General features: G+C 45.0%; 1 protein-coding gene across 1 annotated transcript in view; it reads left to right on the forward strand.

Moving 5' to 3' along the window:
- Window positions 1-15,858, forward strand: part of adgrv1 (adhesion G protein-coupled receptor V1) — a gene marked incomplete at its 5' end in the record, with an annotated part of 261,294 nt that overhangs the window by 63,875 nt on the left and 181,561 nt on the right. The window contains 16 exon segments of the mRNA XM_084055548.1: window positions 1-84; window positions 688-768; window positions 1,576-1,715; window positions 4,888-5,259; window positions 5,645-5,888; window positions 6,504-6,719; window positions 7,106-7,321; window positions 7,773-8,017; window positions 8,300-8,481; window positions 9,175-9,679; window positions 10,286-10,601; window positions 11,137-11,346; window positions 13,366-13,496; window positions 13,632-13,731; window positions 14,233-14,412; window positions 15,074-15,240. The exon segment at window positions 1-84 is cut by the window's left edge and continues 46 nt beyond it. Coding sequence (XP_083911674.1) covers window positions 1-84; window positions 688-768; window positions 1,576-1,715; window positions 4,888-5,259; window positions 5,645-5,888; window positions 6,504-6,719; window positions 7,106-7,321; window positions 7,773-8,017; window positions 8,300-8,481; window positions 9,175-9,679; window positions 10,286-10,601; window positions 11,137-11,346; window positions 13,366-13,496; window positions 13,632-13,731; window positions 14,233-14,412; window positions 15,074-15,240 — 3,389 coding nt within the window.

Genomic DNA, 15,858 nt, shown 5'->3' on the forward strand with positions numbered 1-15,858 from the left:
TCATCAGCGTGACCGTCGTTGACAACCCCGTCCCTGAGCTGGACAAGATCTTCAGAGTGGAGCTCTACAACCCTGAAGGAGGAGGTAGGATCATTACCTCCATGAGAGGAGCGTTCTCCTTCTACGTTAACCCATTAAGACCTGAGGCCCATTCTACAATACAAATGCCTTCTAAATCAGTAGTTCTCAAATGTTTTTGTGTGAAGAACCCCCAACATTGATATATATTTAGCCTTGGACCCCCCCCCCCCCCCCCCCATCTGAAAATGTTTTTTCCATTTTGAACATTTTAGAAAAATCTTGAAAGTGTTTGAAATGTTAGAAGCTTTTAACACAAATCTTCTCTTCTGGGGGTCCCTGGCTGGCACAAAACATTTTCAGATGAGAGTGTCCGTACATATCAATTTCAAACGAAAAAGTTTTAGACCAACTGGATTAGAAACCCCTTTGATTCCTTATCCTGTATTGACCCTGTATTGTGTTGTTTTGTGGTATTCTGTGTGTTGCTGTGCTTCTGTGTGCCGTGATCCTGTGTGATCCTGTGTGATCCTGTATGATCCTGTGTGATCTACCTACTCCCTCCTGTGAAACACATCGGTCCGGTGTGTGATCCACTGTGATCCATGTCTGATGTGGTTCCATCCCCGTGTGATCCCTCCCGCTGGGTGTGTGTGTGCGATCCACCAGTGGGTCAGTTCTTTCAAAGTGAAGGAAGTGGTAGTGGCGAGAGTGAGAGTGACTTCCTGCTTCCATCCTATCACCATCGTGGTAAGTCCCCCCCTCCACCCCCTCCTTAAATTTCCCTTACCTTTATTTCCTCAACCCTCACTGTGCTTACTGCATGCTTCCTTTCATTGATGTCTCATCATTAGCATGGATTATAATGATCAGTTCGTTCATGGACTGAATGGGTCCTTTCATAGCTCACCACCACCTTGTCTAGTGAAAAGTAAGTGGGTGACATGGAATGACACAGATCTTAGATCTGTTTGTTGTCTGTTTGTTCACAAAGAAAGTCCCTATGCAACGCTAAGCTTCCATTCCGATGTGTTGAACTCAACCATAATCCGATTAAGTGAGGAGATACGATAAGATGAAATACAGTAAGACAGGATTAAAGCTGCAGTCCGGAACAACAAGTTATTTTTAACAAATCTCTGTGGCATAGTTTGTGGGATGCGGTCATTTCAGTTTGCAAATTAAATCAAGGAATAATAGAAAAGTCCCCTAATTAGTGAAAAAAAAAACGCACATTGCACACATAATGGGCCACTACAGCAGTGTTACAGCAGTGTTTAACACTTCAAATGGATATAAAATGGCTCTGATCAGCACAATTAATATAGGGCTGGATTTGAAGGCTGCCTAGCGGCCTGAAAATCTAGTAAACTAAAATGTACGCTCCACCTTTGCAGCTGTATAGTTCTCTGTGTACTACTCATCATCTCTCCATGTCACTGATTACACACTGATTACACACATCAGTATGTAATCTTGTTGTACTAAAAAAAAACATGCATCTAAAAGAAAACGACTAATGCAGATGACTGATGTGATACTGTTCCACTTATGCAGCCAGCCTGGGAGTGGCCTCACACATCACTGTGACCATCGCTGCCTCTGACGAGGCACACGGAGTGTTCGAGCTCAACCCACATTCCTTGGAGGTCAACGGGACAGAACCTGAGGATGGACGCAGCAACGTGGTTCTCCTGGTGGTTATCCTGTTTTATTTTTTATTGTAGACAATAGCGAGTACCAACCCGTTCTCACTCCCAAGGCGTCACATTTTGCCGCTCTGTCAGTAGCCCTGAAACGCCAAGTTTTGACATGACGGGACGCCATGGCGACAAACTATGCCTAAACCTAACCCTAACCTCACAAACATATACCTAAACCTAACCCTAACCTCACAAAAACTGTGCATTAGGGAGTGAAAATAACAGAGTGGCAATAACGCCTATGTGTGAGAATATGTTGGTAGTACACAGTGGGTTTTTGTATTGATCTATGGAAAGCTTTTGATGCAATTGACCACATAATACTGTTAAAGAAGTTACAGAATTATGGGATTAGAGGTGTTGCCTACAATTGGGTAAGAAGCTCTCTTGAGAATAGATATCAGTATGTAAATGTAATTAACGTTGATTCGTAACTTGAGAAAGTCACGTTTGGGGTACCCCAAGGCTCGGTGGTGGGTCCAAAGTATTTGTATTCTTTTTATAAATTATATTTGTAGGGTATCAAACTTGTTACATTTTGTTAATGTTGCTGATGATACAACTTTATGTTGTGCTGGGGAAGATTTGAAGGAACTTTTGGATACAGTCGAAGGGAGTTGAAAAAAATAAAGAAATGGTTTGACATTAATAAGCTGTCACTGAATGTAAGCAAAACAAAAGTTTGTATTTATTAGCATTATTTTATTTGTTTATTTTATATTATTTATAAAAAAAATTGAACATTGTATTGCCGATTGGAAATTAGTTACGTGAATTGATGTGTTTGAATACTTGGACAAGGTGTATTTTTTTAAGTTAAATTACAAAAGGGTAGACGTAATAAGCTTAGGCTTCAGTCTATACCCTTTTGTTCCCAGTAAAACAAAACAAAGCTGTAAAATAAGTAATGAAAAAAAAGACATGTTTTTATGAATTCAGTATGTTTTGTATGGAAAACAATCTGTGAACTAAGAATGTAAACGACTGGGAAAAAATAAACTAAACAAGTACGTCTGAGGGGGAAAACATTAAAGTTCATCAGACATTTACAATTTCAGCATTTAGCAGACTTAACTTATGTTAACGCATTAAAGGAGTTGTTCACCCAAAAAATCACATATTTTCTATCAATTCATCGGCGATCACTCGAAGCAAGTATGATTGTCCTCCTGTAGGTGGTTCTGGTCATCTGTGGGTCCTCAGGTGGCTGTAGAGGCCAATCCGTGATCCACAGTCTCTATTGCAGTGGGGGCATATGTAAGTGGTTGTCGTGGCGCTGGTGGTGGTGGTGTGAGGTGCTGTTTTGGTGGTGGATCTCTCCTTTCTTTGTTGCCTCTTGGTTTATGCGGCACAGTGGAGGTCCTTTTCTAGGTTTCTTCATGGACCATCCTGCTCCACAAGTCTCTCTGGGGGGCAGCCTCCTCCCAGTTGTTGAGGTTGAAGCGGCATTTCCTCAGGTGGGTTTTGATGTTATCTTTGTACCGCTTCTTCTTGGGTGCGTTGTCCTTCCTTCAGTTGTTCATACAACATTTGTTTCGGAAGGCGACTGTCTGGCATGAGTTTGACATGGCCTGTCCATCGCAGCTGGTGCCGAATGATGGTTGTGGTGATGCTGGGGATGATGACCGGCGGAGTCTCCGGTAGGAGACTTGCAGAGTCTCCTACTGACTGATGACCCGGTCATCAAATTATTGTCTTAGCAATGCGGCAAAAACAAAAAAATCACACCCAGTGTGAGTAAGAGGTGCTTACTCTATTTGATGTGTGGACGCTGGCATTCATGCGGTACTACTCTGTTTGATGTGTGGGTGTTGGCATTCAGGCGGTACTACTTTATTTGTTGTGTGGGCGCTGGTATACAGGCGGTGTTACTTTATTTGATGTGTGGGTGCTGGCTTTCAGGTGGTACTACTCTATTTGAGTGTGGGCGCTGGTATTCAGGCGGTACACAGAGGGGCCGTCTAAGAGCACCTACCAAGTGTGGGAAGTTTAGCATGCTGGGAACTGGAGTTATGGATGTTTAAAGCCCAGCCAATAGGAACACAGAGGGGGTGGGGCTTAAGCAATTACAGCTTCTCCCTATTGGCCGTCGAAGAGCACCTACCAAGTCTGGGAAGTTTAGCATGCTGTGAACTGAAGTTATGGCTGTTTAAAGCCCAGTCAATAGGAACACAGCGGGGCGGGGATTAAGCAATTACAGCCTGTCCCTATTGGTTGTCTAAGAGCAGCGAAGGGCAGCCAGTATGAACACAGAGGGGGCGTAGCAATGGTGTGGTGGTAGACCCCTGACCAGTGTTGATGCCAAGTTTGGTGCGGATCGGAGCAACGGTGCGCCTCGCAGGTCCTCATGTTACGTGTGTGTGTGTGTGAGTGCGCGCACGCACGTGTGCAGTGCTGGCTTGTGTGTGTGCATGTCTTTAGGTTGCGCATGTGTCTCCTGTTTGTGTTTAATTAGTGTAATTTGTTGCATCTTTGTGTTGCAACCAGCTGCAGCTGTTAATGCCGTGCTCGGACATACGGACGAACAAACACACTCGGTCAAATGTAGAGCGGCTGGCGACACTAAAAATCTCCATGAATTCAAGCTTCATGGGGAGCATAATTGATAGAAAATACATAAAAAGGGTGAACTACTCCTTGACCTGAGGCCAACTCTACAAATGCCTTCTAAATCTGTAATAAGATTTTTCAAAAATGTTCAAAAATAGCATACCGTTCTTTGACACTGACGCTTTCCCGGTTTTAGCAAGGTATAATCACATGCAGAGAGACAGTGTAGTGCCTCAGTAAGCTATAGGATCACAGGTAAATCAAGAACTCCTACACAAGCTCACAACACGTTGCGATGCTGTGATGTTGTGAGCTTGTAGATCTGCTATTTTTACTACTTCTTAAAAGTATTCCCCCCCCCCAATTAATGCATTATTTGATTTTTTATGGAATTATTAAAAAAAAAGAAAAAACGTGAACTTCGAAAAACAGATTTTTTCAAAATATTTTTGAAATAATAACAATTAAAAACAAAATGTAGGAAACAAAAAATAAAGGGGTATTCACTCGCGACCCATAAAAAATTGGTCCGCGACCCACACATGGGTCCCTCCTTCCCGACCCACTGTTTGGGGAAACACTGGTCTAATAATCCCACAATCTCTTCCTCTCCCAGGTGGACCGGACCTTCGGCGACCTGTCCAACGTGACTCTTTACTGGGAGGCTGAGCCCGCCTCGGAGCAAGAGCTGGTCAGCAGGTCCGGCAACATCACCCTGGGCGTGGGACAGACCCAGGGGGAGATCGTCATCGCCGTGGCCCAGGACGAGCTGCCCGAGCTGGACCGGAGCTTCGGCATATCCCTGGTGAACGTGTCGGACGGCCGCCTGGGCGCCCTGACGCACGCCACGTTGACCGTGCTGGCCAGTGACGACCCCTACGGTTATTTTGTGTTCGCCGGCGGCGACGACAGACCCGTCCGTCGACTCCCCGAGGCCGACTCCACTGTCACCCTCACCATCCTGAGACGCGGTGGGCTGTTGGGAACGGTACGTGGAGGTTGAAATCTATTTTAAAGGTTTCATGACATGCTGGTTTACAAAACATTAAAAGTCTTTATCATGGTCCTTCAAACGTGTATTCAAAAGGTTTTAACTGAAAATCACAGCACTTTTCTGAGCCTAATTATTCAGAAAACCCCAGACCACAGAAAATCCACTGAATTTTCCGGGGTTTTTTTGGGTGTAATTGAGGTCAGAAAACAAAACAAAAAACGAGTGAAATTTGATGTCATGAAACTGATGTCATGAAAATGTTGGAGTAAATTAAGTGGATTAACCACTTAAAGCTGCACTATGTAACTTTCCTGTTCTACCCCGGATTTGTACCCGGGTCTCCTGCGCATGGGCTGACTTTTTTTCTTTTGCATACTAGGTGCGTGTGACATATGGAACTCTGAACGAATCGGATGCAGCGCCCTACAGGACCCCCGGGGTGGGCCGGGCCACAGAGGGGCGGGACTTCGTCCCCCTCCTGGACTCCGTGGTATTCCTGGCCAATCAGACCGAAGCAAACATCACGCTCCGAGTGCTGGACGACGAGGATCCCGAGAGAGACGAGTCTGTGTTTGTAGAGGTGATCAGCGTTCAGCTCATCCAAGGAGTCCAGGAGAGACCCAGTAAGACATGGCTTCTTTATTTACAATTATAAGTGATGATGACGAAATTGCATTGGCATAATGGTGCTTGCACTACTACCCAGCAGTGGTGGAAAGTAATGAAGTACATGTATCCAAGTACTGTACTTAAGTACAATTTTGAGGTAGTTTTACTTTACTTGAGTATTGAGTATAAATTGATATACATTTGGCTGCGGACCCCTATCTGATTTTTTTTGTGCCAGGGACCCCCAGAAGCAAAAAAATGTTAAAAAAATATATATAAGGACCAAGGACCACTGCTGGTCCCCGAACCACTGGTTGAGAACCACTGCCCTAGAGTGCATTGCCATCTTTTGGCTAAAATAATTATTTCACTGCCTTCAGTGGACCCCCCCGCACACACAGTCATTAGCAGAAAGACTATACCTCTTATTTTTCATGACTTGAAATATATTTTTTTGTATACACTTAACACTTATTTTAAAATCATTCAAATTTGGCTGGGTGGTTTATAACATATTATTCTGTGGTCTGATAAAAAATGAATACATAATACTGCTACTAGGCCTACTCATACTTGGTTGGGGTACTTCTTGTTGACGGGGTCTGTAACGTTTTTTTTTGTCACTCCAGTTGCCACGTCCCCTCGCGTGGGCCCCAGGCCCGACAGAGTGGCCCAGGTGATCGTGGAGGCCAGCGACGATGCCTTTGGGGTCATCCAGCTGGGGACCCACAGGGTCAGCGTGGCCGAGGACATCGTGGGACCGTTCATATACGTCACGCGCATCGGAGGAATCTTCGCCGACGTGTCCGTCAAGTTCAGAGCTGTGCCTATGACCGCTAGAGTCAGTAAGTAATGGGGTTACACGTACTGTATGGTGTTACAGCTTCTTATGGTCCTTACAGCTCCTTCAAAACCACCATTAAAGAGCAAGAGAAGTTTTCTAGCTTGCCAAAAGAAATCACCCCCCCACTGTTTTTCTGTAAATATACTTTTAGTGCTCCTAGTATTGAGGATCTCTTGTATAGTATTGTATTGTCTGTATAGTATTGTATGTCTTCATATGTCTCGATGAATTGAAAACACAGGACCACAATGGAAACAAGCCCTCAGGGCTTTTTGTGTTATCCTTTTAGCATTATTGTATAACTGTACCTCTACTTTTTGCAATCAATCAATCAATCACTGTTCCGGTTTCCGTGTCATCTCATGTGTGCTGCTTTGCTCCTACCAGGTGAGGACTACAGCGTGGCGTCCACAGACGTGCTCCTGCTGGAGGGAGAGTCCAGCAAGGCCATCCCCATCTACATCATCAACGACGACGTGCCCGAGCTGGAGGAGACCTTCCGCGTGGAGCTCATCAACCAGACCACCGGGGGCGTTCTGCTGGGCGAGCTGACCCGCGCCATCGTCACCATCCTGCCTTCCGACGACCCCTTCGGTGCCTTCGGTTAGTCCAACACAAAAAAAAGGAAGACAATGCCATCTCTGGTTTACTTCCCGTGTCTGTGAGAAGCAGGTTGGAGTCTATTATTTCCAATGGAAGAGTGGACGTGAACACAGCTTCTGAACCATTCTTTAGCCCCATGGTCACTGAACTAAATATTGGACCTGATCCTTACAAGCCACACAATCTTCCCAAGATTTTCAATCTAAAATGGCTTTTTTTCAGATAGACAAATCAGGAAAATAACTACTTTATTATCGACCTTTCTCTGTCCCAGCAAGACACTCTCGCGGGATCTAGCACCAGTAAACATAGGATGTTAGCGAGATCAGACGGCACCCACTTAGGAGACCATTTGTAGGATTTGTGTGCCATATCGCCTCTAGTGGCTCTAATTGGGATGGCGTATCTTTAATAATTGAATATCTTTGCTCTCTCTCTCTGTGTTGTCCAGTGTTCCAGGCGGCCCCGGTCACCCTAGAGGAGCCAGGCTCCGGCTCCGTCGAGGTCACCCTGCCCATCGTGCGTAACGCCGGGACCATCGGCACAGTGGCGGTCCACTGGCGGGCCACCGTCAACGGACGGCTGGCCGTAGGGGATATAAGACCCTCGTCCGGTGAGGTGGTGTTCGCCCCTGGAGACACCATGAAGATACTGAGAGTGGAAATCCTGGCCGATGACGTACCTGAGATCACTGAGGTACTTGGTTCTTCAGTGGTTCTTATTTCTTTTTCTTATAATGCAAATTACCCATATTATGTATAATATTTAGAAGCAGAGCCTGTGCACACAGCACCTTCAAGCACCTCAAAGTATGCTATGATTAATGTACACACTTTACACTTTTTCGTTACCTTCTACTGACCATTCCGAATTGTTTATTTGTTACTGTTGCTACCATGTTGAAGCACCCAAAGAAATATCATATTTGAGTACAATTAAAAAGAGTAAATCAAATTTAAAAAGTATTTTTCTTGACAGATCATCAAGGTGGAACTGACTGATGCCAGCAACGGAGGAAACCTTGGAGAGGAGACCTCGGTGAACATCATCGTTCCTGCCAATGACAACCCGTACGGGACCGTCTCCTTTGAGCAGGCTGTGTATCGTGTCCAGGAGCCACTGGAGGGCATCTATATGGCCAATATTACAATACGCAGGAGGTTAGAAGAACCCCCACACCCATATCATTGTTGTCTTCTGGAAGGAAAGCTTCATTTAAATATTATTCTACTATCATTCCTATCTCTTTTATTGTATGGTTTGATGACAGTATAGGACCCATGGATCACAATCACATGACTCTTTGACTTTATCCTGAACATGCTGGCAACTTAAACAATTAAGCCATATATACTTTGTAGATTGTCTATTTCCGCTTTTTTTAAATTCACCATCACTCTCCTCCTTTTCTTCCTTCTTCTGTTTCCACTCCTCATTGCCTTCCACCGTCTCTCTCTTTCTCTCTCTCCCATGGATTAAGGTTCTCAGTCGCCACAAATTATTTCATATCTCATATTGATTCCATAGGGCGGCCCGAACTCAAACTGTTTAGGGGTTAGGGCCGTGTTACCAACCTAGTTGGTCAAACTAGCAATAGAATGAATGTTCATAAAACCCTAATAGTCTCGTATATTTCATAAGGTCAAAAGTCTTCAACTGGTTGTCTTCATCTGACATATTCTGTCATTTGTTTAAGAAACACAGTGCTAGTGTGTGTGGGGGAGACTGGTACAGCTATTTCATAAATCATAGACTGGGACTTGAGAAATTGGGACATTTTCAGTCGTGACATTAGTTTTTGCTTTAACCCCTGAGTCTGTCCTCATCATCTCCCTATGATGCTTCCATCACAGTGGAGGTCATTTCGGTCGCATGGAGATCCTCTACAGCACCTCAGAGGTGGACATCGTCGGCATGGCTCTGGCCGAGGGTCAGGATCTGCTGCTGTACTACGACCCTCCGCTCCCGGGCCGGCCCTCCGGCGGCCCCCGCCGTTCGGTCAACATCACCGGCCGCCCGGACCCCGTGGCGGCCTGCTCTGCCGCCTGCCTCCGAGAGCGAGCCTGCCAGGCGTTCTCTCTCTCGTCAGGAGGGGCGAGCCCCGCCCCGTCTTGTACCTGGGTGTTGTCCGGTGCTGACCAGTTGACCTCGGAGCCTCAGACCATGACCTACGTGAAGAACGCCACGGCGGCCGCCGTCCTCTTCAGCGCCCAGGCCGTGGCGGGCAGCGACTACACCACCGTGACGGCGCAGAGCGCCTTCATGCAGGACGGCTCCGGCTTCGCCAACCTCACCGTCCCCATCCTGACCGACGACTTCCCCGAGATGGACGAGAGCTTCGCCATCCAGATCCTAAAGGTATATACTTTTCATTGCTCCAGGACGATCGACACACAAGTGTCGCAAAAGACGGAGGAGTTTCTCTGCTTCCATCGAGCAAAAAAGCTTGTCACCGCGACCCTCTGTTCTTTAGTAATTGGCTGTTGAATATAGCTTGTTCTCGCCAAAAACGCAGAAAAAAACAAGAAAGCAGAGAATTTTTCATTTTTCTAAATCCTTTAACATTAGATCGGACGGGGCTGGGTTTGTTGTTATCACATTATTTCCGGGTATACTCTTATTCGGAAGTCATAGGATCACTCATAGGGTGGCGAAGAACGCCATCTAGCGTAAACACTGAAAACACCAAAACATGTCAAACACGTCACTGGCGGTGTGGCTTTGGAAAAAAACACGTCAAATACGTCATTGGCAGCGAATGAGTTAATCTGTGGTTTGCAAACTTTTCTGTGCCCGAGGAAGACCAATAGGCAAGTCAAAATCACAAGGCACACCCCTGGTGATAATAGCCACTAAAGTGTTATTAACTACTTAAGTCGTAAAACTGTTAGTAATGACTTAAGTGGTAATAACTGTGCTATCACCTGGTAATCATAGTCGTTACGATGACGCTTTCTTTTGAAGATTGAGCTGGTGAACCTGACGGTGGAGGAGAGGAACCTGCCGTCCATCGGCGAGCCGGACAGGGCCGTGGTCACCATCGCCATGAACGGCGACGCCTTCGGCATCTTCCTCATCTACAGCCTGAGTCCCAACGCCACGCAGGACGGCCTGTTCCTGGAGGTGCGTGAGGAGCCCGGCGTGGTGGTGCCCCTGGTCATAGAGAGGCGGGGGGGCAGCCTGGGCCGGGTCACCATCGAGTGGAGGTTCGTGGGAGGGACGGCCACGCCGGACGAAGACTTCACCGGAGGGACCGGAGAGACTCTGGTGTTTGCAGACGGTAATGGTCTTAATGCTGTGAGCAATGGCATGTGTTATGAGCTCATTCAAGATCAAGTTAAAGAGAGATCAAGATACTTTATTTGCCATTTGCATGTATGCATAGGAATTCTTGGAGCTCAGCTCCCAGAGCCAGCAGATAACAAGACAAGAAAGAACAATCCTATAATACTACTTGCATCCTACAATACTCTTTAATAAGGAGCGTGCAGGTGCCAGTCAGCTAAAATGATTGATTGACATTTTTGATGACAAAAATGCATATATACATGAATATAGATTTATACATAGATATCTGTGAAAGGGATAAAAAAAGAAGAAAAAATAGCACATCTGTGGAAAAAAACTAAAAAGAGAGATTATTTCCAGTGTTGTCCTTAAAAAAGTTAAATATATGTACAAATGTTTTGTAAAGACCACATACTGTTTTGTTTAATGTGAAGTTAGACCAGTGTTTCGGCAAACATTCTGGGAGCATTAAAATACCCTGATAAAGGACTATGTACATAAATAACATTCTCTCCTCTCTCCTCCAGGTGATGTGAAGAAGACGGTAGAGATCGTGATCATAGACGACGTGGAGCCTGAGGACAGTGAGGAGCTGTCCATCGGCCTGGTGAGGACAGAGGGAGGCAGCAGGATCCTGCCCAGCTCTGACACCGTCACCGTGGTGGTGCTGGCCAACGATAACGTAGCCGGGGTGGTGGGGTTCCACCCCGCCTCACGCTCCCTCATCGCTAGAGAGGGTGAGTGTGTCTGTCCCTCTACTCTCTTGTTACTGTGTGTGTGTGTGTGTGTGTGTGTGTGTGTGTGTGTGTGTGTGTGTGTGTGTGTGTGTGTGTGTGTGTGTGTGTGTCTGTGTGTCTGTGTGCGTGTGCAAACATACTCACACACCTTTTATACACCCCCCCCCCCACCCCCCCGTCCAGCTGCGGTCTAGCTGTCACTGTAAACCCTGTCCTAATTATGTATAATGATGAGTGAATAGACTAGTCTAGAGGGATGCGGGGCTATTAGCAGGGAGGAGAGCATGAGGGTGACAGGTGGTACATAGTCATGCTCATTATCTATGCATGACAGTGCAGTTAACGTCTACCTGAGATGAATTCTTGCACCGTGGCGTGTAGTAATGGAATGACAGACCACTTTTAACCCTTTGAAGGGATAGTTTACCCCCAAAATGACTTTTTTTCCATCGATTAGTCACCCCATGGAGACTTGAATTCATGGATATTTATTCGTTTTTGTCGCATTCCTAAGCCAATAATTTGATGAGACGCACAGAGTCTCCTTTGTGTCTCCTACCGGAACCGTTGCCTACCGGTCCACTGGTCATCAAATTATTGGCTTAGGAATGCGACAAAAAAAAATATATATCCATGAATTCAAGTCTCCATGGGATGGCTAATCAATAGAAAAAAGGATTGTTTTGGGGTGAACTATCCCTTTAAGACCTGAGGCCAATTCTGCAAATGTCTTCTAAATCCTAACAGTTTTCTGAAAAACGCATGTCGCTATAATCAGTGGCTCTCAAACCTTTTCATGTCAAGGACCCCCACAATTAAATGTATTTGGCCGTGGACACCCCATCTCAAAATGTGTTTTTGTTCCCCCCAGAAGCAAATATTATAGTTAAAAATGTTCGCTTAAAAAAAAAAAGATATCAAATATTTACACAAATTTTCACGATTTTTCAAAAATAGTAGATCTACAAGCTATTTTTGAATAGCCAACCTTATAAAGTATGTGATGTGATGTTAACTACTTTAGCTGGGAACCCCCCAAGGACCCCTGGGGGTCCCCAGACCCCACTTTGAGAAACAATGGTCTAGTTGTCACTGTAAACCCTGTTCTTTTCATGTATAATGAGTGAATAGTGTAGAGGGATGTGGGGCTATTAGCAGGGAGGAGAGCATGTGGGTGACAGGTGGTACATAGTCATGCTCATTATCTATGCATGACAGTGCAGTTAACGTCCACCTGAGATGAATTCTTGCACCGTGCAGTAATGGAATGACAGACCACTTTTAATGTGAATAAGGGGAAGTGTATACTGTAGTTCATGCAAACCTGCATAATCCAGGTTTATGCTTAATATGCAGGTTAATAGACCCCTTAACAGACGACGTCACACTGATAAGAACCAGTATGCGTGCAACCAGTATGCGTGCAATGAAACCCATTCTATTAGGTCTCGCTAGGACACGCCTCACTAGCCAACACACAAGAGGGGTTGGGGTGTGCTGAAACCAGCGCACCCCGAAACAACAGGTTGGGAATTGATTGCGTGAAACAATCACCTGTGCGTCCAGTCTCAATGTTAGTAAACAAATAATTGGTCTATAGCACATAAGACAAATGGCTGTAAACCTTTTGTTTGCAGGGCCATCTCTTTAACCCCAGCTATCCTTTCTCTCCCAATATACCATACCATACACTACACAGCCTTCATTATTGCATTTCATTCAAGATTTGTATTGTTACATCCATTAAAGTAAAGTATACAGGAGTATAATTATTGGGTTTCGGCTCCTTGACATTGCAACAACAGACATGAAGACATGAATAACTATTTCTGATTTTAAGCTTAGACTTTATACAGGGCTCTTTTGTGGCAGTTTTGAAGGAGTTACACTTTTTGATGGCTGTTGGTGATTTTGGTGGATTTTGGAGAACAAATTTAGCCCCATGTTTGTACCGAATCTGGGTTGAACGGGATCAGTGGATCTCCCTCTGAACATGTTGTTGTGTGATGCTGTCTACAGGTGAGAGGCTGTCCTTGCTGGTGATGAGGACGGCTCCAGGTCTGGGCAATGTCACTGTAGACTGGAAGGTCCAAGGCCCCCTGGTGGACAGGACCTTCCTTCACACGTCCGGGACGCTTTTCTTTACTCAGGTATACATATCTATCTTCTTACAGGTTTCTAAAGTCACTGACACACACAAAGAGCTTTTTTTTATTGATATGACTGTCTGACAATCATGAAATGTTGTCTTGATTTAATTTGTGTGTTTATATTTTCTATTAAAGGGACAGCTGAATGAAACCATCATTCTGCAGCTGCGTGACGATGCCACACTAGAGGACAAGGACGAATACAAAATCACCATGTCCAACATACGTACTTTTGGTAATAAATGAATAATCAATTTGCACAACACATTACCATTATACACTTGATAACCAGCAGGATAATTAGCATACATTCATTTGTTGAATCTTAAATCTTAAATCTTTTATGTGTTGAGGAAAATCATTCAGCTGCACCGACACCCTGCATCACACATGCAGTCACACATGTTCATACGTCAAACTTCAAATGAGCAACTCCACTGGCGCAAGCGGCTTACGGCTAACTGCCTTGCTCAAGGGCATCTTTTTAGTACAGAAGTTGTTGAGGGAGGGGACACGGGTCTCAGTAGTCGAGTCAATTTTATTTATAAAGCACATTTAAAAACAACCAGAGGCCGACCAAAGTGCTGTACATCAAGGTTAAAAACCACAAAAAGCATCAAATACATACACATACAACTGCAAAAAGCAAAAACTAAAAACAAAGCAAAAACTAAAAACAGTAGTGGTCTCTATATTTCTCACACACATTCTCTCTGTCCATCACTCACACCAACAGGTGTTCTGGTGACCGGCCACGCGGCGCTGGACATGCAGGGCAGTGAGGCGGTGGTCACCGTGGAAACCAGCGACGAGCCTTACGGGATGCTGATCATCGCCCCCTCCTCCATGAGGGTGACCACAGAGGAACGCGAGCGCACCGTCCACATCTACATCAACAGGGAGTTTGGTGCTTCAGGTCAGTGGTACAGTACAGTACATGTATTCTGTCATTCTTTTTGTCAGCTTACAAACTTTGAGTTGAGTTTACAGGTGGAAACCTTATGTTCAAAAAAAATTCTGGAAAGTGATAAACAAAATGTATCCAATGTCGCAAGTTCTTCTTAACCCATTTAGACCTTAGGCCGATTCGAAAAACGCCTTCTAAATCCTGACCTAAGTTTTCTGAAAAACTTCAAATATTTATTCAAAAATGACCAAAAATGTATGTTTCATAGCAACAACAACCCCAAAAGGGGTTCGTTCCCGTCTTGAAAGGTATAGTTACAAATAGGGGTTCCCTCACAGAAAATTTGAAGAGTTCTGTCATTGTTTATCCTCCTGTAAAACTGACTTCTTCAATAAAAATTATGTGAAAATAAAAACAAATAGGGGTTTTCCACCCTAAATGGGATAATACTGTAACGTTTCGTGCACCAAGCTGGAATCGAACTCCGGTCTCCAGCTCGGCAGACGGGCAGGCAACGCCAAGAGAGCTAGCTCCCTTGGACGAGCAAGTTACGGCCGGGTCTTTTGCGGGGTCGCTACAATACTTTTCATTGGTTCCATTTTTATAAAACCAACTGACCAACAATAAATATATTTTGTTTTACCCATCATTTCATCTCTCTTCTGTCCAGGAGTGGTGAACATCACCTACGAGGTGCTACGGGGGTCTCTCCAGGACCTGTCCCAGGTGGACGACGGGGCCCTGGCTGAGCCCGGACAGGACTTCATCTCTGGGACTGGCTCTGTGATCCTGCAGGCTGGACAGACCTCCGTGGCCATACCTGTCTCCATACTGGATGTAAGTTGCTCTACGACAGTGGTTATCAAGGTCCATAATGTATTCGTCATTTGAGCCACAGACCACCATTTGATGAATACGATTTTGTCCACAATTCCATGATGTTGGTACCATAGGAGAAAATAACAATTCTTCTACATTTTCTGATTGTGTAGACTTGTTTAACAATAATTTAACTCTTGAGAGCGTACAATGAAACCAAATGGACCCTTACGGGTCCATTTGGTTTAATTTTACGCTCTCAAGAGTTAAAGATCTATAAGTTTCCATTTGGTTACCAATTCTCTATCATTTAGCTGGGGACCACCTGGAACCCCCACAAGGACCACTGGTGGTCCCCGGACCACTGGTTGAGAACTACTGCTCTACAACATACATACAATAGGACTGTGTCTAGTATATAGCAGTGATTGTTCCCCAGGAACTTAGGAACTGAAAGTATACCAGGTTAGTTCCATTGATCCAAAGCCGGAACACAATCGATTGAACAATCATGAAAATTAACATGCTCTGAAAATGCACATGGCCCACCCATCTGTTCAGATGGGTGGGCCGCGAACGCTTTTGAGATATTCAAGTGGGCACTGATCCAGAACAGGTTGAGAACCACTTATCTAT

This window comes from Gymnoscopelus microlampas, assembly GCF_963454915.1.
Source record: "Gymnoscopelus microlampas genome assembly, chromosome: 4".
Lineage (NCBI taxonomy): Eukaryota > Metazoa > Chordata > Actinopteri > Myctophiformes > Myctophidae > Gymnoscopelus > Gymnoscopelus microlampas.